This window comes from Mesocricetus auratus, unplaced genomic scaffold (assembly GCF_017639785.1).
Source record: "Mesocricetus auratus isolate SY011 unplaced genomic scaffold, BCM_Maur_2.0 Super-Scaffold_100009, whole genome shotgun sequence".
NCBI classification, from domain to species: domain Eukaryota; kingdom Metazoa; phylum Chordata; class Mammalia; order Rodentia; family Cricetidae; genus Mesocricetus; species Mesocricetus auratus.
Genome location: NW_024429193.1, coordinates 13,534,885 through 13,555,285, shown reverse-complemented (window position 1 = coordinate 13,555,285; position 20,401 = coordinate 13,534,885). Strand labels below are relative to the sequence as shown.

The 20,401-nt window shown below is 41.7% G+C and overlaps 1 protein-coding gene across 4 annotated transcripts in view; it reads left to right on the top strand.

Moving 5' to 3' along the window:
- Col24a1 (collagen type XXIV alpha 1 chain) overlaps positions 1-20,401 on the top strand; it is a 261,191-nt gene that overhangs the window by 66,566 nt on the left and 174,224 nt on the right. For all 4 annotated transcript variants that reach the window (XM_021233967.2, XM_040751646.1, XM_021233968.2 and 1 more), the window contains 5 exons: positions 2,752-2,805; positions 2,884-2,928; positions 3,157-3,210; positions 3,428-3,481; positions 7,649-7,702. In XM_021233967.2, the coding sequence (XP_021089626.2) occupies positions 2,752-2,805; positions 2,884-2,928; positions 3,157-3,210; positions 3,428-3,481; positions 7,649-7,702 (261 nt within the window). The remainder of the gene's footprint in view (positions 1-2,751; positions 2,806-2,883; positions 2,929-3,156; positions 3,211-3,427; positions 3,482-7,648; positions 7,703-20,401) is intronic.

The window sequence follows — 20,401 nt, the reverse complement described above, 5'->3', positions numbered from 1 at the left end:
TCAGAATGCTATGTTCTCTGTGTAAAATAAATGACACAGTCTTTTTGTTTGTAAAATATCTCTCCGACATTAGATAGATTATTTCTGAACAACCCCCAAACACAGAAATTTATTGTGTTTTTTTTAACTAGCATGAGCTTTAAAGCTATGAACTTTGAATAAACCAGCCACTGTAATCACACCAGCACTTGGCATTGCAAGCAGTTTTTATTGCCCTGGGATACTTATTAAGCTTGGAAGCATTACACTTTGCTACTAACAGTTCCATACATTTCAGGATCAAACATGCTGGGAATAATTAGTCTCCAATGTACTTCATAAACTTTAAGACTCTTCCAGAGTACCACTGTCATGCTTTCCATTCTGAAATTTGTATCATGCGAATGTAGACTACTGCCCATGCAATAAGGAAATGTTGGGAACTAGAACTCTAGAGATTTCTATCTAAAACAGAAATACATCTTAAAGTTCATTCCTTCAGTATCCACTTGATATTTTATGTGAAAACTGTCATATCACATTTATGAGGTTGAGTCTGGAGACAGGGTGGAGAATGGCATGTGTCTGTTCTCAGTTAATGCACAGATTGATAGGCTGGGGGAGACATGTACTAAAGGCATTTGGTACTGGTCACTGTATCTTCAAAGACTTGGAACATGCCATGAGGAAGAGCATGGCCAGGAGATGGGATGGATTTCCTGGCTGAGGGTAGATGTAGAGGAGAAAGAGGAGGAGGAGGAGCCGGTAAACACAGAGGGGGGTCTGGAAGTGTGGCCTTGGATGCTAGCTCAATAATTTGGATTCTAGCTACACTGAATGACATTTTTAGAATCTCAGAAATAGAAGTTTCAGTTGTTGTTTTGCTTTCGGAGACATGGTTTCCCTGGATGAGAGTCCTGATAACTAACAAGCTCACTGTGAAACCAAGGCTGGCCCCATACTCCTGAGTGCTGGGGTTACTGATTTCAGCCACTATACTTAGCTTTGAAATTTTTGTTCTTTGTTATTTTAGAGATATCCTCTTACTATGTTGCTATGCTGCCTAGGCTGATCTTGTATTTTCCAATCCTCTTGACTCATCCTTTAGAGTGGCTAGAGGTATAGGAGTGTAACCAGCCATGGGCACACATACAACTTTCTTACCATTTGGAAACTTGTAGAGGACCGAACCAAAGTGGTCGTCAGGATGGAGAGAGACAAGGAAGGCAGGAGAGTTAATGAGAAGGAAATTGGGGTCCCAACAACAGAAACCTATCCTCTCCTGCCTACCTATTGGCCATTCATCTGTTTATTTAACCAATCAGAAGGTGCCTTAGGCAGACACATCTTTACAATGTACAAAAAGATTATCCCACAATAATGCAGAAATATTAAGATACACAAAATAGGGATGTCCTACAATATTTTATTGATAGAAAAATCACTTACATGAGAAGCCAAGAAAGCTGAGACCCAAAGGTCCACATGCTGCTCTCCAGGCCCCAACTGGAACCCAAAGAGAGACAGTCTCCTCCCCTTAGTTCTTGTTATCCCCCATATGTTCTACGTACCTGTGAACACACCCACACAGGCATGGTCAGTGCTATGGGTACGTCAGATCTCTCCCTACAATTCCCCCTTTAGTCTAAAGAAAAGATTTAGACTTAAAACAAAACTAAATTGTGTCAATATACAAAATGTCTCAAACATATATAAAGCATATATACATATAAGATGATAAACAAATTGTAATCTAATCTACCTATATCCTGTCCTAAGCGTATTTATCCCATCCATCTAAACCCTAAACTTAACTGAAAGAGATGCCCAAGTCTGAACACCTCCTTCCAATCCCAACCTTAAATAATTGAAAACCAGCTTTAACAGGTGTAATGTTAAAAGTAGGGAAAGGGGGAATAGTATTCTCAGAATTACGTCCTGCTGAAATGGGATGACAATAACCTCATGGGATCCTGGAGGAAGAAAATGTTAGTGTAGTTCAAGTTTCAAGTGGACTGGCTACAACTTACCCAGTCTCTGTTTGGTGGGAGATGCTTCATTGAAGTTCTTGACTGAAGTTCTAATATTGATTAAAGCTCTTGTCTGAGGCTCTGACCTGAATGTAGAAGGTGCACCACATCAGTTAATTCGCCTGGATTTGAGTAGAGCGATGTAGTCCCAAACTGGCTTCAGGGTGGTACTTGTCAGTTCAGATGCATCAAGTCAAGAGCAGAGGGTCGCCATGTGATCCTGGGGAAGAGAGAACATATCAGGATGCCGTCCTCAGAAAGATAAGACCTTATAGAAATATATATATATTAGTGGTTATGGGTTATTACTTAAGACATAACTAGTCAATGAGAAGCCATGGACATTGGCCGACAGCATTGTAACTAATAGAGTCTCTGTGTATTATTTGGGGTTGACATGGGACTTGGACCAGCCTGGCGGGAAGAATCACGTTACACCACAACAGCTAAATAATGAATAAAATAGAAAGCTAGGGTGGTTGATTAATGTACTTGATTATTTGAGGGGACCTTGACACTAAGATATTTCTACCCATCTGGAAAAGAACAGAAAGAATATGGGAGCTCAGTGGAGGAAAGGGTTCAACTAGAACGGACAGGAAGAATGGGCACCTGTTGCTTAAGAGTTGAATATTGTCTAAGAAAAGAAAGGTTGCTTTCACTTCACTAACATTTTCACTGTGCCATACCCTCTTCCTAATCCTAACGAGTGCTTAATAATATCTTCCTTACCATTTCTCAGGGAGATGTTGGTCCTGCAGGATCAATTGGACCCCCAGGAGCTCCTGGACCAATGGTATGACTCTATTTGCTTACTGATATTTCTCTCTGATTTCTACATGATGTCAAAAAATATCAACTTTTGTATTTCTAGGGCCTCTCAGGAAATAGAGGACCACCTGGAATCAAAGGTGATAAGGTGATTTCAATATTAAAATTATCACGGAGGTAATTCCTCACCCCAGTTGATTATTTTGTTCAAACCAACAGAAATGATTCAATTTACTTGCAAGGTCTAATTTGTATTAATCAGTTTTCCTAAGAAGTAGGGGATGTGATAGAGTTTTTCTTCTATAATGAATACTTGCCTTCTCATGTGTCACCATGCTTATAATGCCTTGTCTTTCTGTGAAATTGCACTTCCTAGGGTGAGCAAGGCATGACAGGAGAGCCAGGAGAACCTGGGTACCCTGGAGACAAGGTAGGTACCTCTCACACCACTCACTCATTTGATAGAAATTGAGAACTAAAGAAACGGATTCAAAGGAAGGGGTTACTTATTATTTCTACCATGCATTTGGTAAGGATATGGCATCAATCTGACTTTTAAATCTAAACTACATCCACGAGTATTTTTAGAAGTATGCAAGTAGAAAGTTTTCTGTAATGTGACATTTCCCTTCTAATTTTTCTCCCAGGGTGCCATTGGGTCACCAGGACCACCAGGGATAAGAGGAAAGTCGGGACCTCCAGTAGGTTTGAGCCTTTGCTTTGGTTTTGTTTGTTTGCTTGCTTGTGTGTTTTCTTTTGTGACAAGCACAGAGTTTTGGTGCTTGATGGCATTAGTGTATCAGACCCACATGTTCTCTCCTCAGCCTTAGAGGGTAATTTCCCTTCATGTTTTCAGTATATCTTCCACAGACAGATTCCTACCCTAGGCCAAGGATGAAACCATAAAGAAAATGAAGAGAGTTTAAGTCAAAAGTAGACCTCTGAATTTTTTAAATGAAGCCTTATTCTTTATGAAGTGCTAGGCATTGTTGTAAGGGTTATACATCTGTGTAATCGTCACAATTCTTTGAAGACGACATTATTTATTTTGTTGATTAAAGACAAAGAGTTAATTAACTTGTGTGAGGTACCATAGTCAGTCAGTGGACCCCTGAATAAACCTAGGTACTGATGTATGCCACAGCCCAGGCTCAGTCATGGCACCGTGCTGTTTTAGGACCTTAATATCTTAAGGCTATTGTAAGATGTTAATACTTGCTGGGCGGTGGTGGCACACGCCTTTAGTCCCAGCACTTGGGAGACAGCACAGTGGCAGGTGAATCTCTGAGTTTGGGGCCAGCCTGATCTACAGAGTGAGTTGCAGGACAGCCAAGGCTACACAAAGAAACCCTGTTTCAAAAAGCAAAACAAAAGTTGATGTTGTTTACAGCTATACAAAGGTGGTTATAGATAGAAAAATGTATGTAGGATTGAAGCACACAATAAAATACTGAAATGCTATTTTCTTGAGCACTTTGTTATGCTTCCTCTAATTCCACCCCGTCTCTCAGGAAGCAGGGTTATGCTTCAGAATCTCACACAATCCATCAAGCACTCTGAATATTTCTCAGAAATTGCTTAATCCAAAGAATACCTTTAGGGATTCTTCCAATGATAGGTCAATGGAGGACCTATTTTTATTTTGCATTAATCAAATTAACTCTGTGCCCAAGACTCCTGCCCTGAAGTTACATCTTGAAAACTCTACAGTCCATATTAGGACAGGAGAGTCAGTCAAGAAGACAGCTAACACTTAAGGAGCCTAAACTAAGCAGCAGGGACTTTTCGGTGTCTGGGGAGATTGGGAAAGAAAGCTAGAGCCTTTCTTTTTCTTCATTTGTTTATATTTTGAAGATTTTCAAAACCCTTTGATAGTCATAAGAAATGATATGTACTAATAAATAGACTCATGCTATTCTCCTATGCTCTGTAAGTCATATTGTAAGAGCATATTCAGGCCCATATGACTAATCATTGTTAAGTCGCTCATTCTCTTATCCAATTTATATCATAGCATGTTTATACCAGGAGAAATGAGTACTGAGTCTAAAAGATACAACATGGATTTAAGTCCCACCTCTGACACTGGACCTTCTATGATCTTGGGTATATAAACATCATAATACCCAATTTCTTGTGTTTAAGATGAAAGTCAGGCTCTAATACACTTAATACTTGTGAATACTTCTCCAGTTGAAGAGAGAGAGATACTTTGCTGTGCGTTGCCACTATTTCTGTAGTCTAAGCCAAGAGAAGTGTATTTTACATTTGACATACTGACTTAATGTTTTGTTTGTAAAAGAAGTCACAAATGCTGATAACGCTTATTTATGGTGAGGGATGAAAAGGGTCTGATATATGTGCATTCACACATGCATACACATGCATGCATATGCAGTATTGCACACACATGCATACCCATATGAACACACACATATGGTATATTTCATAAAGGAACCTTTTCCTTTGGTGCCTAAACTCATTTGTATTTTACCAATACCAAGATATTTGGCCTGAAAACCTTCTCAAGTAAGGATAGGAGGGTCCTATTTTATGAAAAATTTTTACACAAAATCAATTGGCTTATTAAAAGAAAAACTGCCACACTTGCTTATACTAGTTTGCACCTACCTAAAGGCTTTGTCTGCTTCCGTGGAAGGAATGACTCTTGGGGATGTCTTTCTCAGTCCTAGCTTTGCTTTATATTATCTTAGATTTTACTGGTTGCTATGATTGCTTCCAAGTGGATCTGAGTTATAACATGAAAGAATATTTTCCAGATGTAGGAACAGCCTTATGTGGAAGGTGTGTGCGTTCTGGAACAGGGAAGGTTTTGTTCAGCAAGTTCAGAAATCAGGGAAAGCTACCACTCTGGAAGGGTCAGGAACTCTCCTCCCCCTGAGCTAGAGAAAAAACAAAGACTATTGTGTTCTTAGAATGTGTGTGTGTGAGAGAGAGCGAGAGAGCGAGAGAGACAGAGAGAGACAGAGAGAGAGACAGAGAGAGAGAGAGAGAGAGAGAGAGAGAGAGAGAGAGAGAGAGAGAGAGAGAGAGAGAGAGAGAATAAGCCACAGGAGTCCACTCTTCTTGTCTACCATGCGATTCCCCAGACTGAACTCAGGCTCCAAGGCTTGGTGACAAGAGCTTTGGCCACTGAGCCATCTCGTGCTGGTCCCCTTACCATTTTTATACTAGAAGTTTCTTTATTTATAGAGATTTACTTAACACTGTGCCATACTGTAAGCTACTTGAAAATTCTTCATAAAATGTTTTATAAAGGAAAATTTACATCCACAGAAAGATGGTAACTTAAGTTTCATAAAATAATTATTATAAAAGATTAATGAAATTGCTGCACAATTTGCTTTTTGACATTTGCTTGTCAATTAAATCCAAGGCCTGAGGATTTGCTATTTTTTCTTGGGTGCTTCTAGTCGGCATCCTAATCGGTTTTTGCCACTAGAGGGCCCCAGTGAAACCCACCCCATCACTCACTCTCAGAGGTGTTTGTCCCTTACACACTGATTCAGATGGGTTATAAGTTTATTTCTGCCATTCGAAAATGAGCCTTTGCCCAAACTGTCTAGATTCTAGTGCGGTAGTTGTCCTGCGCCCTCTCATGTTAGATGTCTTTGGACTGCAAAGGGAGTCAGTCAAAATAGGAAACTGTAGTTGTTGGGAAATGGGTCCCCTCATGCTGGATCCTAAAATTTGATGTCATCTTGGGCCTGGTTTAATCAGATTAAAAGCTCATGTGGAGGCTTAGAGCAAAGGCAGACAATTCAGCAGTTTTCTTATGAGAACAAAACTGCCTCCATATTCCTTTCCCCTGCTCTGTGCTGTTTCCCCTCGACAGCATCGATGTTTTCCCTGGCTTCAGGCTCATACCCACTCCCCTCAACATTTAAGTCCAGATCAAAGTGATCTGGGCATTGCATGCAAAGCCAGGCCAGGGACACAGGAAGTGAACAGTCCACTGCCGTCACTTTGGTTAATGTTCACGATCCTTCTGTGTGGCCTGACTCTGCACTGTTCACACATTGTGTCGTGAAACTCTCACAATGACCAACGACTCTGAGAATGCTAGTTATCCTTCCTATCCTTGTGGTGAGACAAGGGAGACTTAGAGACACCTAGCAGGATGTGAGTCATAATTACTCCATCAAGCCACTTACAGTAGCAAAGAGGTGAGAAATTTTCAGACGTGCCCTAGGACTCTGATTATAAAAAGCAAACCCCCTTCTAGAACTCCCCACTGCTGCTTTATTGACCTGTCTCTGGAGAAATATGCACACACATATGTACATACACACACATATGCACACATACATATACATATGTATACACATACATGCTCACTCATGCATGGATACACACACATGCACACATATGCATGCACATAAACTGATATGCATACACATGTACACACACACATGTACATGCGCACACGTGCACATGCACATGTGCCTGTACATGCACATACACACATGCGTGCACACACATGCACATTTTCACACCTACTCTTTGTCTAGCCTGAGCCACCTGACTGGTTACTTTGTTTGGATGGCTAACAGAAGCAAGTGTATGCTGCACCACAGACGTCATGTATAAGTAAGTTTCACAGTGACAGTGTGGTAAGAGTGTATGAAGCCTGAAGCCAGGGATGGCAGCTAATAACCCAGGTGATGACGGCAGATGACGGGGAAGAGCAATCTGAAGGCCTTACAAATTAAATCTCTGGGAAGGCATTACGACTTTGTTTGACATAATATATTAAATGCTGTTCAGTTGCAAAATGCCAGCTTCCACTTTCAGTTATATTTATCAAGTTAATATTTTTTTATTTTGATTTTTCCCTCCCCTTTTAGGGACAACCAGGTGACCCAGGACCCCAGGGACCATCTGGCCCTCCAGGACCAGAGGTAAATTGTTGATTAATACATTTGAAACAAAAAAATGGTGAAAATTAAATGTCTTTTACAAAACATGCTTTTTGTGGGGAGCGTGAGAAAGATTCTCTCTGAGGTTTATCTATGAAAAGCAGTTTAGACCACGTTTATTCCATCAGGGATCCTAAGGAAACAGGAGATTGAGTATAGGTTGAAGTTCATGGGGCCAGAGCACTTTCAAGCTTTGAATCCTTTTCACAATGACAATGGGAATGTAATCTAAATTTATGGTTCATATGGGCTTAGTTAGAAGGTACACATGTATAATGTTTTCCAGGTCCCTGAGTTGTGACTGGGACCCTCACAGAGGGTCAGGTGTATCTCATCCTCTGGTTTGGAACATGTCTTTGGATTTGGGAACATTAAGTATTCCAGGGTTTTTATTAGAGATGCAGGCTCTGAACTGTCTACGTTTTATTCTGATGAAATCCTGGCCCATCTGTCTTTTGTTTGTGGCTGGTCAATGAGACATAGTTAAGAACTGTAAACAAAAATGGGAGCCATAAACTCCACTGAATTAGTAATAGGAAATGCTTCTAATTCTTGCTAAATGCATGTATAATGTGGACTTCATATCTAAAATAAGTGCAACTAGACTTATAGTAGACCTATCAAGTTTGTTTGTGAATCCCTTAAAATAATGAGTTTGGCTTCAGGGTCGGTACGGAACCTCTTTCTTTCTTTCTTGAAAGCCTCAACAGAGCAGAAGCTCTGGGGGTAAAACGTCCTTGAATCTTATCATGAATTCCAGATGTTGCGTGAGATAAAGCTTCTGTATTTCATCCTAGTTTCATAAAGACACCCCAAGTCTAACTGAGAGTAATGGATGCAGTAGCAATGCCTGGGATATAAGTTGACTTCTCCAAAAGTAAACAGAGAACCAGCAACTCCCTAGTGCCAGAGCCCTGGGCAGTTCCAGGACAGAACTGTATGACGCCTTCTTCCTCTGGGCAGACTACAGGTCCTGATTCCACAGCTACTCTTCAAGGGTTGACCATTTCCTTTTTTGTTGTTGTTGTTGTTTGCTTTTTTTGTTTTGTTTTTTTTTTGTTTTGTTTTGTTTTTTCGAGACAGGGTTTCTCTGTGTTGATTTGGGGATTTGGAGGCTGTCCTGGAACTCATTCAGTAGACCAGCCCGGCCTCGAACACACAGAGACCCGCCTGTCTCTGCCTCCCGAATGCTGGGATTAAAGGCGTGCGCCACCAACAATGAATGTGTTTTAAATTAGAAAACCTATTACCAGTTAGCTAAAGAAATCGTCAACCGGCTGGGCGTTGGTGGCGCACGCCTTTATTCCTGAGAAGGACGTTGTTTTGAGTGAGCAATTAAAACTCGAGATTAATACAAGTGTGTCTCTTTTTTATGAACCAACCTCTTTTACTCCATCAAGTTTAGCGAAAGCTTGTCTGGAACAGATACGATTTGCCTGACTTCCTTCACCCACGATGCCGATTCCGACTCCACTGTAGTTATTTTAAGTGAGTGTTGTTCTTAGTCCGCCTGCAGATTGTTGCAGTCGCGGTTAGGAGCAGCATCTGTCTGCCTTGGGGAGGGCCGCTCTGTCTCTTGTGTCCCTGTTGTTTCAATGACCTCCTTTTGCACAAACCGTGGCTGTGGGTGCCCGAGTGAAGGGTTGTGCTACCTTCCTCGTCACCCAAAGATGTTCATTTTCCCTGTCACTGAAACCGCATCGTTTTCCATCAACAGCTATAACGTTGTCTTCTTTGTCTCTAATCCCGCGTCGCTTATAAAAGGTCCTGACCTTTACCTGCTCTGTTCCTCTTCCTTGTCTGCTTCGTTTCCCAGAGGGGTTCCCGGTAGTCTCTCGAGAATTAGTACGAGGTCATTTGGGGGCAATTTAACGTTTGCAATGCCTTCTAGCTCATAAACACGCGTTACATACATGACTGGATGCGAGGCACTGTCTCGCAGCAGATGTTCTGGTCCTTGGGCTCTTACGTTTTCCTTTCCGCTCTCCTGCCTTGCTCCCTGAGCCCTAGGTTTATGGTTCCGTTGTTAGATGTACTCACGGGTGAGGGCACCCGACAATCTGTTCTTCTCTGCATTTCTACTAGCTATGGGTTTCTGTGATGGTCTCTCTCTGCTGTAAAGAGAGGCTTCCTTGATGAGGGCTGAGGGTTACACCGATCTGGGAATACAAGGGTGGGTATACAGAATGTGGTTGGAAATTACGTCCATTCTTCTGAACATCAGACTTTTTAAAATGGATTCTTTGTGGGTTTCACACCATACATCCTGAGCCCATTCATCTCCCAGCCCCTTTATGTGTGCCCTCTGCCCTCACAACCTCCCTCCCAAAGCATAAAATAAAACTTAAAACAAAAACGAAAGAAACTAGCATACACAAACGAAACAAGAGGAAAAAAGGCAAATGTTTCAGTGTGAAAGCTGTGGTGTGAAAGTGGGAGCCACACATTGTACCGTAGTCCAAACAGCTTTACTTGTGAGTGCCCGCTGCGATGAGCAGTTGGTCAGGTTTGAGGCCTCTGGCTTCTGCTGGATGTTGGGCCTTCGCGGGGCTCCTCTTGTATGTCCTGTCGTTGCCTTGGGTCTTGGAGATCCTGCAGCTTTGGATCTGCAGGTCCGGCCCCTGCAGAAGTTTCACCATGAACTTTGACTTTTGATGTAACTGTGGATTCAAGAATTTAAATAGACTGTTTAATAGCAAATCAAAGCTAAAGTGATTTTCTTTTCGTAATATATAATTTTTTTCCAGGTAAAGGTTCTTAGTTGTTAGGTTTCTGTTTATCCCATAGGCTTCAAACGAAAATTTCTAAGCAACAAAATGTAATTCTGAGGCTTGGACTTTTTGAGATGTAAGCATAACAACAGGGTAGCTGGTTATAAAGAAGGAGGTTACACGGAGACTAATTAATCCCTCCAATTGCTTAGAAGGGCAAATGTGATACAGTCAAGGATTAGCAGTGCCGTTGAATGACCCCATCTGTGAAAGGAAGGCATGCTTTCAACAGAAACACGAGGAATATAATTGACAACATTTGAACTATGCAGTTCAGCTCAGTCAACTTGTGAGAGAGGGCTATAATACAACTTTCATACATGTACTTGACTAGTTGAACAAAATGTGGGTCATTATTCTAAAATAGAGACTAAAAGCAGCAGAAGAAAAGCAAGGTCAAGGTGGTTGGAAATCAGATCTTAGGTTTTGATCTGTTGACACTGAAATATTTTAGTGCATGGAGAGTAATCTCATAATTCCACAGAGGCCACAGTCCTGGGGCTCAGAAGAGAGGAGTGGACAGGTGCAGACAGAACACAGCGACTGTAGATGTTATGTGAACCAGTTGCAGCAGACGAAGCCATTGAGGGAGAGTTCATAACGCAGGCTCTGAAAATAATAAACCTGCTTGCCCGTCTCCCAGAAACCCACTTTCTGTGTCTACAGTACAATTAAAGGTTTTTTTTGTTTTAGTTGTACTTTATTTAATGTTTGTGCTTGTGTCTGTGTGTAAGCGTCTGGGTGAGTGTTTGTATACACAAGTGCATGTGCCCACGGAGGTCAGAGGAGGCCTTTAGATCCCTTGGAGCTGGAGCTGCAGGAATTTTGTAAGCTGCTCAATGTGGGTGCTGGGATCTGAACTCTAGTGCCCATGGCTTGAACAGCTGGGGCTGTGTCTCCAACCCTATAAATAAGTATTAAGTTAATGTCCAAAGAGCAGTAAAATAAATTTTGGTGACTAAAACACACATCCCCAAGCAATTGACAATTTAAATGAAAAAAATCACAATGTAAATTAGGAAATGTTTAAAAGAGGGTGAGAACAAATGACAACAACAAAAGACCCTTAAGCATCACAGCTGAAACAACACACAAAGTTCTTCCTGCAGAGCAAGGCAAATGTTGTAAGTTCTCCAGAGCATCCATATGGGGGTTGAATCTAAAGGAGAAGGACCGGAAAGAGATCAGCAGGATTGGACTAAGTCATCAGAGGGAGGAAACTATGGGTGAGGGTGGCCTGGGAGCTCCTGGAAGCCTGAGCAGGGGGTAACGGAGGATCGTGGAGATAATGTCTGAGTTGTATTGATGCTAAAATGTAAAGACTTCTTGCACCCCTCACCCTGAGGCCGGGAGATCTGTGCGGAAGAGGAAGCAGGATGCTTGTAAGAGCCAGAGGAGGCAGATGAGGTTAAGGAAACACGGGGAAGATGCACAGCAGTTATGACAGAATGAGCAAGACTCCTGCAAGCTCCGGACAAACGAAGTCCCAGTGTAGGTGTGGAAGGTAGAAATGCAATCCCGATAGCCGGTGGTATCTGACAGCTGCTGGAGAGGGGCAGTCAGTGTGTGACTATGACCACACACCAGAGCAGGACCCAGCCCCAAGACTAGCTGGTCAACATAAACTGGGCTTGATGGGAAGAGAAGAGAAAAGACAGAGAGATAATCTCAAAGTTGAGGTAGAGGAATGGGGAGATTGAGTGGGGAGGAGCTGAGGGGTGAATACTCAAAATACAGTCCAAGAAATCCTCACAGAACTAATAAAATATTTTTAAAGACCCAAAACATGGCTACTGGTATGGAATTCAAATTTGAATATAAAAATTGCTAACCAAAGCCGTGATATAGGACCAGTTATATGAGGTTCCTCTCTCACAGATGGAAACGTAGTCATGGTTCAAAAAGAAATATAGAAACTCATGATACTAATGTTTTTTCTATTTTCAGCATAGATGTCACAACACCAAAGCAGAATTCAGTGGCAGAGAGGCTAATGTATCACCAAAACGGTGAGATCTACATAGAGATTTGTGTGACAACTTTTGTTAATTATTTAGGTGATAAATGATTTAAGTTAATAGCTGGGGGGGAGAAGAGTAACTAAAGTTACTATCTTCTAAGTCAAAATCAAGCAGTTAGGCTGGGAATCTTGAGCCTCATTTCAAATAAACGTTACTTCAGGTGTGAAGGGGAAATATCTATGGTGCTAATCTCATCAAGTTACTTACTGTCTTATGTACGTTAACTCATATGCAGCATATCAGGAGATGGCCAATATGAATACGAAAACTAGCTGCCATCATCACGACACCACTATAGGCAGAAGCTACTAACTAAGAAGCTACATTAACTAAGAAGCTACATTAACTAAGAGAGAGTTTAAGGAGGGGGCATCAAGGAAGGGAAGGGAAGGCAAACAGGAGGAGAGAATGAGCCTACTTTGCTTAAGATCAAAAGTTATCGTTGGTTTAGGCAGGGCAATATCATGAGCCTGATTTTTGAAAGTATTCATTTTCCTAATATTCTGAGAGATGGGACTGGATGGGGTGGGGATCATGTGAGTTCAATTGCCTGATGAGGCCAGAAGAGGGCGATGGAACTCGGAGTTGGAATTAGAAAGGGTTGTGAGCTCCCTAACATGGGTGCAGGGAATCCTACTCAATGGCTCTGGAAGAGCATCAAGAATGCTTCATTCCTGAACCATCTCTCCAGCCCCTGGTGTATGCTTTTAGAAGGTCACTTTGGGATGGTATGTGGACATCAGAGAATGAGGAGAGCGAGCCCTGAGAGCGGAGAGATGACTTAACGTCAGTTAACACAACTTAATGGCACAGCACTAGGGGTCTGGACTAGACAAAGTACTTGCTTAGTCCAGTAGAAAATTAAGTTTTGGCAGTAAAATGGTGCCAAATATAGAGTTGTGACTTTCTTTTCAACCATCCTGGACACTACCACCACATAAAGAACTTGGACAGAAATCTAGATGCTTAGGGCCAGCCCCCACAGTGTGGAGTTGGGTTCACTTAGGTTATCCCATGGGTGATTAACAGCAACAATGACCACACTTTGTGTGGTGTATATACACAATGGAATTTTATTAAGCCATAAAATGAAATCATGACATTTGTAGGAAAATGGATAGCAATGGAAATTATTATCTTCAGTGAACGATCCCAGACCCAGAGACACGAATAGTGCATTTTCTTTCATACGCAAATCCTAGATCTTTAAGTGTTTGAGTATATGGGGCATAGGACAGGGAACTAGAGGCTAGATAATAAGAAGGAGGAAAGAAGCTTTAAGCGAAGGTTACTATGAAAGAAGAGATGGAAAGAGAGAGGACGTATGTAACGTGACAGCAGGATGGAGGCTTTGAAGAGAGGCGGGGGCTAAGGAGAGGATGGACAGATCAGCAAAAACCAAGTGTGGGTGGAAATCCCACAATGAACATCATGATTCTGAGTGCTAATATAAAAAGTAAAAACTATAATGAAAATAAACACATTTTATCACTGAAGTACCATTGTTTCAACAGAATGAAACTGTTGCCAAATCAGGACGATATTAGGCTTTGGGAAGAGTCCCAGCATTTTTCCATTCTCTGCCTGGAAATTGTCTGCTATGTGGTTCAGCAACCTTGTAAAATTATTGCTACCACTCAGCTGCAGCAGAGCGTGGCAGAGGGACAGCAGTCTACAGTGTTTATGTTATAAAGTAACAAAAGCAAGCCACTAATATCTCTGCTATGGAAGTCTTCCAGTTACCATTTACTCTGAGAGGAGTTGGAACAGGCAAGGAGAGGATAAACAGCCCTAGGAGGTCAGGGTGAATTTGACCTAAAGGCAGACATTTTAAAGCAGCAAGAGGCTGTAAAGTAGTCTAAGCCAGGATGGACTGGACACGTTAGTTGATTCTACATAGGGGGAGTACTAGTTTTTATTGATTCATTTTTAAATTTTTAGGTTTATTTACTAGGTACTGCATGCAGGTGACTTGCATTGTCCTTGGATATAAACAGGAAGTGTCAGATCCATGGGAGCCGGACTTACATTTGGTTGGGAGTTGGCCAGGTTGATGCTGGAATCAAACTCATGTCCTCTAGAGGAGTAGCACGTGCTTTGACCCTCTGAGCCCTCTTTTCCCAGTCCCTAGGATTTACTATTTTAAGATTTTTTGGAACTTTGATATCTTATACACTCCTCCCTTCTAACTCTTCCCCCACTCCCACGAAAACGCATCTCCCATCTGCCTCCCCGCCCCATTCTCTCCCTCCCCGGGCTCGGTTTAAGCTCTATGAGTCCAGTTAGAGCTGTTCATACGCCCACGTGTGTGGAGCCGTTCATGTGGGTATGGAAAACCTATCACTGGGCACTGTACCCCAAAGAAAAGTGAGTCTGTCTCTTCAGCAGCCATCAACTGCTTTGGTTTCCCAGTTGCAGTGAGTGCGAAGGACCCCTCCTTCCTCAGTGCTGGAACCTTCACCACCGTGACCTTGTGCAGAGCTACAGCTACTGTGAGCTCCTGCGTGTAACAGCCATGTCATGGCAGAAGCCAGACTTTCACACAGCACGACACAGAGTAACAGGAAAAATAGAGTTGATTTGCATTGGTGCAGTGAACTTTGCTGTTCCTACATCATTACCCACATACAGATTCCATGTTTGTAATAACGCAAGCTATTGGGGCATGTTTAATGGCTGAAAGTACCTTTAGTTTCTCATTTTCAATATTTTTCTGTGCTTACTTGAATTATTTTTCCCATGTAAAGTTTATCATCGGTCTTCTCTAGCTTCATTAAAAATACCACCGTTGTTTTTATTGGCTGTAGTTTATACTGATAGAGAGTGTTGGTAAAATTTTTCAAGCGAGTCATCCTCTCCAAGAACAATGCCTGTCTTTCATTTGCTCAAATCTCCTCTTCTGTCTTTTGAGGGATATTTACAATTTTTTCCACATGGTAGTTTTGCACAATCCTCTTAAAATTCATTCCGATGAATAAATTTTAAGATTCATTTTTTTAATTTTTATTATTTCTTATTCTTCTTATTATTAATTTTGGTTCTTCAAGATAGGGTTCCTCTGTGTAGGCTGGCTGACCTGGAACTCACTCTGTAGAACAGGCTGGCCTCAAACTCAGAGATCCCCCTGCCTCTGCCTCCAAGTGCTGGTATTAAAGGTGTGTGCCACCACCGCCTGGTCCCACTTTTATATCTTCGTTGCAGTTTTTGGTGGAGTTTCTCTTCCTTTACATCACTGGTAGAGTCTGAATACGCACATAGAGATAATTGACATCCCAGTGTAACTTTTAAGTTTTGATTCCTTAATATTTTCTTCTGAGTTAGACCTTCCATATTTCCTAGAGCTTTGCAGCGTGAGGTCATGTAATTCCCAAGCCCACATCACCCGACTCCTTCTTCCCTACCTCTTACCCTGATTCACAGGAGTTCTCACGGTAACTTGCTGTGAGATGACACCAATACAGGGTCAGGGTTGGAAGTACCTTACAGCTTTGCCTGGCCCCAAAACTCCCTGGAAATGTAGTAGTTTCTCCCGATGTAAATTCAGGAGTCTGGATTAGATTATGCATATATCTGACTACATTAAAAAACTATCAACTCCTATTGTTTAAAATTGGGAATGATTGTAACATTTGATTACATATATGCATATTACATATGAACATGTTATATCGCTCGGTGCTGTACATCTTAAGAGTTTAGACAAATGCGTGATGGCTCATATCCACCATTGTAGTGTCATGAATACTGTCATTGCCCGACACCTCATCCGTAGTCCTCCTATGCATGCTGAAAATGACTGCTACTGGTTGTGTTTGTGTTATATCCACTGTTTGGGCAGTATGTCATGCAGAGTTGGAATTACAGTAGAGAGCATTTTTGGCAGGATTCTTCCCACTGTAGCATGCACTTGATGTTATATTTCATCGTGATAACGCTGTCATTCTGTTTTACTGAGCTTGATCCTGTTTCCCTTTTGACCTACCGGTTGCTCGCTTCTTAAAAACATTCTTTGTCTACATGACAAGAAAACAATACCTTTACCTGATGTAAGTTCTCATCTATAAAAGCTTGCCATTCCCTTTCACATGCTTACATCTACTGTGTCTTTACTTACTAGAGTCTGTTTGATATTCCTCAGTTTAAAAGAGGGACTACACCCTTTACGGTCCAGTTGTTCATGGGACCACAATCAGTTCTTCTCTCCATCCTCCACTGTCTGCTTTATTCCTTCTCACCCTCGGCTGGTCTAGGCACATCACTGGTGGTCTAACCTAAATGTTCATAGCTAAAGGACACATACCAGGAGGCCCCCACGTTTTCATCTGTATCCCCCATGTATTCCTTCCTGCTTTGTTGTATAAAAGCCATCTCCTTGCTCTGGGTCTACTAGGCATGCTTGCAGAATGACTTTCTTTCTGTTTGCTCATATATGGCCATAACTTAAAATTTCCAGGAATTTGTGGTGGTTCTTGTTAAGAGAGACACTTGGATACCAGGACCTCAGATCCTGGTAGGGTCTGGGATTGTGTGGCATGAAACATGAATTACAGTGCATCATGAGAATTACAGTAATATTTGGACAAAGTGCCATGTAGAGGGTTTTTAATGAATACACCATGGGTCACTTTTGTTAAACCTTTAAAAGACTGCTTCAGTGTCAAACAAGAAAGGCTGTCTTTATGTTTCAAGGCAGCCTAAGACCAGAAGATTGTATCCTGGACCCAATCTCCTACCGTGTGAAGAAGGCTCTGCTTCAGAGGCTGCAATCTGTGGGATTAGATGCTAAGGATCGGGCTTTCTATAGAGTGGAGTAGAAGCTCCAAATGCAGTAGAAGCAAATGGTACCCATTGTCTGTGAAGATACTGATAACCCTTAGATGGCAAAGGGCCAGGTGTAATACACTGTCACTAAGTGTCTAGTTGGCTTCCTGGGGGGATATGTGTCTGTCTCTATTGCTGACAATTTGGACTAAAAGCATCAGTAACTGTTATCTGGCTTGGCAAAGGGCAGTCCATCATTTAGACCAATCCATAGCCCATGTTTTTCATACCTTGTTTATTTTCCTCAGGTACTACCTGGTCTAGTCTGAAGGTTGCCAATGAAGAAAGGCTAGCTAATGACAGCTAGATAAGACATTGTGTGTACTTGATTTTTAGTTGGCCTTTGACATGCTTTAATATGTGATACAAAATCCTCTGCCCTTGTGCATCAGCCCGCATATCCCTTCTATGACTCCAGCTATTACTCTTTTCTTCTCTTCTACGTCTCTTGTACGTGGACCTTTGACCAGATGACTCTACCATCCCACTTGAAGTCATGTCTCTCCAGGAAGAGAGTGACCTGCCGATCTGTGAGCAGATCTATGTGTTAAGCAATTCTTTCCTCTCTGCTGTAACTCACGATATCCATAATTGTGTTATGCTGTTGCTGTCCATCTCCAGCTTACAACCACTGAAGCTGACCCACCCTAGAACATGCTCAGACTTTTTTCCTGCTCTTCCCATTGCAACTGGGACTGTCTTGGGCTAAAGATGGTCTGATGCTTCTCTGAGGGCTAAGCTGGAAGTGTGGGCTATCTTCACATGGAGTTTTCTTGTGCCCACTGAACCTGTTTGTATTCAATTGTGTTTGTACAATTTTCCATCTCAATATATGACTTGGTGGTTCCCATTGAATCAGGAAATATTGCAAAGTTTTGGGAATGGGTTCACTTGATTCTTCAGGGTCAAGCACTCTTGCTTTACCAAGACCTACTGACACCAACAGTTATTTCCCAATGATCTAATATTTTGCACTATGGATTTCATGACTCTAGACTCCTGAAGGTAGCATGTTTCTCTTGCTGATGACTGTAGGGAGCTGCAATGCATCTGACTATGTCTTCCCCTTCTCTAATGCCACAGGGTCTTAGGAGTGACTCATTGACAGCAGAGCTGCATGGGGCTCCCCTTGAACTAGCAATCCTCAGAGTACCCAGTATATAGAATGGAGTGGCACTCCTACATAGAGAGCGTTTTGCTCTCAAAGTCTGAAGTGGCCTAGCCTTCCCTTTAGTGACATATGCATATTTCGGGTTTAATTTGCCCATAGGAGATAGTCCAGTGCATTTATGCTCACTGGACTCTTAAAACCTCAGAGAATTAACCATCCCTTAAAACTTACTGAACTTTATTCTCACTATCTGGAATATTCATTCAGTATGATGTTATATGTTTAGTGAATTGGGGAGTTGTTGGGAGTTGTTATGTAGCATATTCTAACAGTTCAGACCCCTTAGGGATATATTATTATGACAGAAGTCTAGGAACACATGAGTGACTATAAGTGATTATTATCTAACCCACACAAATACAAACTTTCTATTCTCTGTTATAATTATAAAGGAAAAGAATACATTGTTATATCAGTAACTACACAGTCAAGATGGGAAGTCTTAGTAGTCACAATGGCACTACATCTGACCCAGCAGCTGCAATTGAGGCTGTGGTAGACTCCTGTCGCTCCCTGGTGAAATAAACAATGTCCTACTAGCAACCTCCATACCTATGTCTTTTAGGTCTTTGACAACAAAGTTGGTCTCTGATATCCTTTCCATCTTTATCCAATGCATATAAACACACATGTGTGGACAGACACATACACCAAGTACATATGTATGAATAAAAAGTATGAAAATGTGTGTGATTGCCTGATTCTCAAAACTCAGAGTTCCACCTGACTCCTGTCATTTAGCCGTCTCTTTAGATAATCTGATGTGTTGTTCATTTCCAGTAGATCTTTTAGGAACAGCCACTAATAATCAAATGCTGAGACTGATTAAATTATGTCCTGTCTTCAAGCAGCTCATACTGTATTCAGTATACCATAAGTCTCCTTGCATTGTGTTTACTATTTGACAAAATGAAAATGAAATAGTGAGCCATTCTTGAAGGGCTAGGCACAGTTCAGTCCTTGGAGAAAATTGAAGTTTTGGTTAAAAAAGCATTTCCTTGCTGAATCACCTGATCTTTCTCATCTCTCTTTGTCCTCTCTTGGGCAGGTATTCTTAGCCCTCTCAAACAGCCAATGTGCTCTTTTCCTTTGGGTAATTTGCCATTCAGCTACAGCCTATTTTCAATGAAGGACCAGAGAAATGGGCTTCTTTCTGAGCATCAAGTGATTGGTACTCAAAAGTGATGTATTTCCCTCTCAAAGACATCTCCATTCCAACCCAAAATGGACACCTGACACTAAGGTCACAAAGAGTCTCTGGTCGCCCAATCCCGGGCATCACTTATTGAGCAAGGGACAGTCTGTGGATGATTGGAAATTCGGTATGCCTGAAGCTAGGCATGCCATGTGATCAAGTATCTGCTCAAGGACTGCCAACAATTCTTGATAGTTCCTTCCAGACAGGAAGCTCTGAGTCCTAGGTGCAGTTGGTGAAAGCCAAGAGTTTGGAAGCGGTCATGAGTGTTTGTACTTGCCATCAGTATTCAAGAGAACTGGAGGTCATATGCATAAAAATCACCTTAACACACTTCAAAGGGTATCTGTTCTTGATGATTTATTTATTTCCACCAAATCATGAAATACTGACATGGAGATCTGAGCATTTCTGTTCCTCATGGAGTGATATTGCAGGTATGCTTTTAATAGAAATATATGTCATATTCAGGAAATTTTGCAGTTTTTCTAGGCATAGTAGCCTCAATCTTGAGCAGATTGCACACAGGCTTCTAACTTGGTAGCAGGAGAGTGAGGGTGTTTGTTGACTCAGCTGTTAACTCCCCTAGGCTATTGCTCTTGCCAAGCATTTGCATTTGGGATATTGATTTTAGTAAATGGGGCCAGCTGTTTATCACAAAAGTGAGTCAAGACCACTAATCAAGGAAGTGTCAGGAGGGGC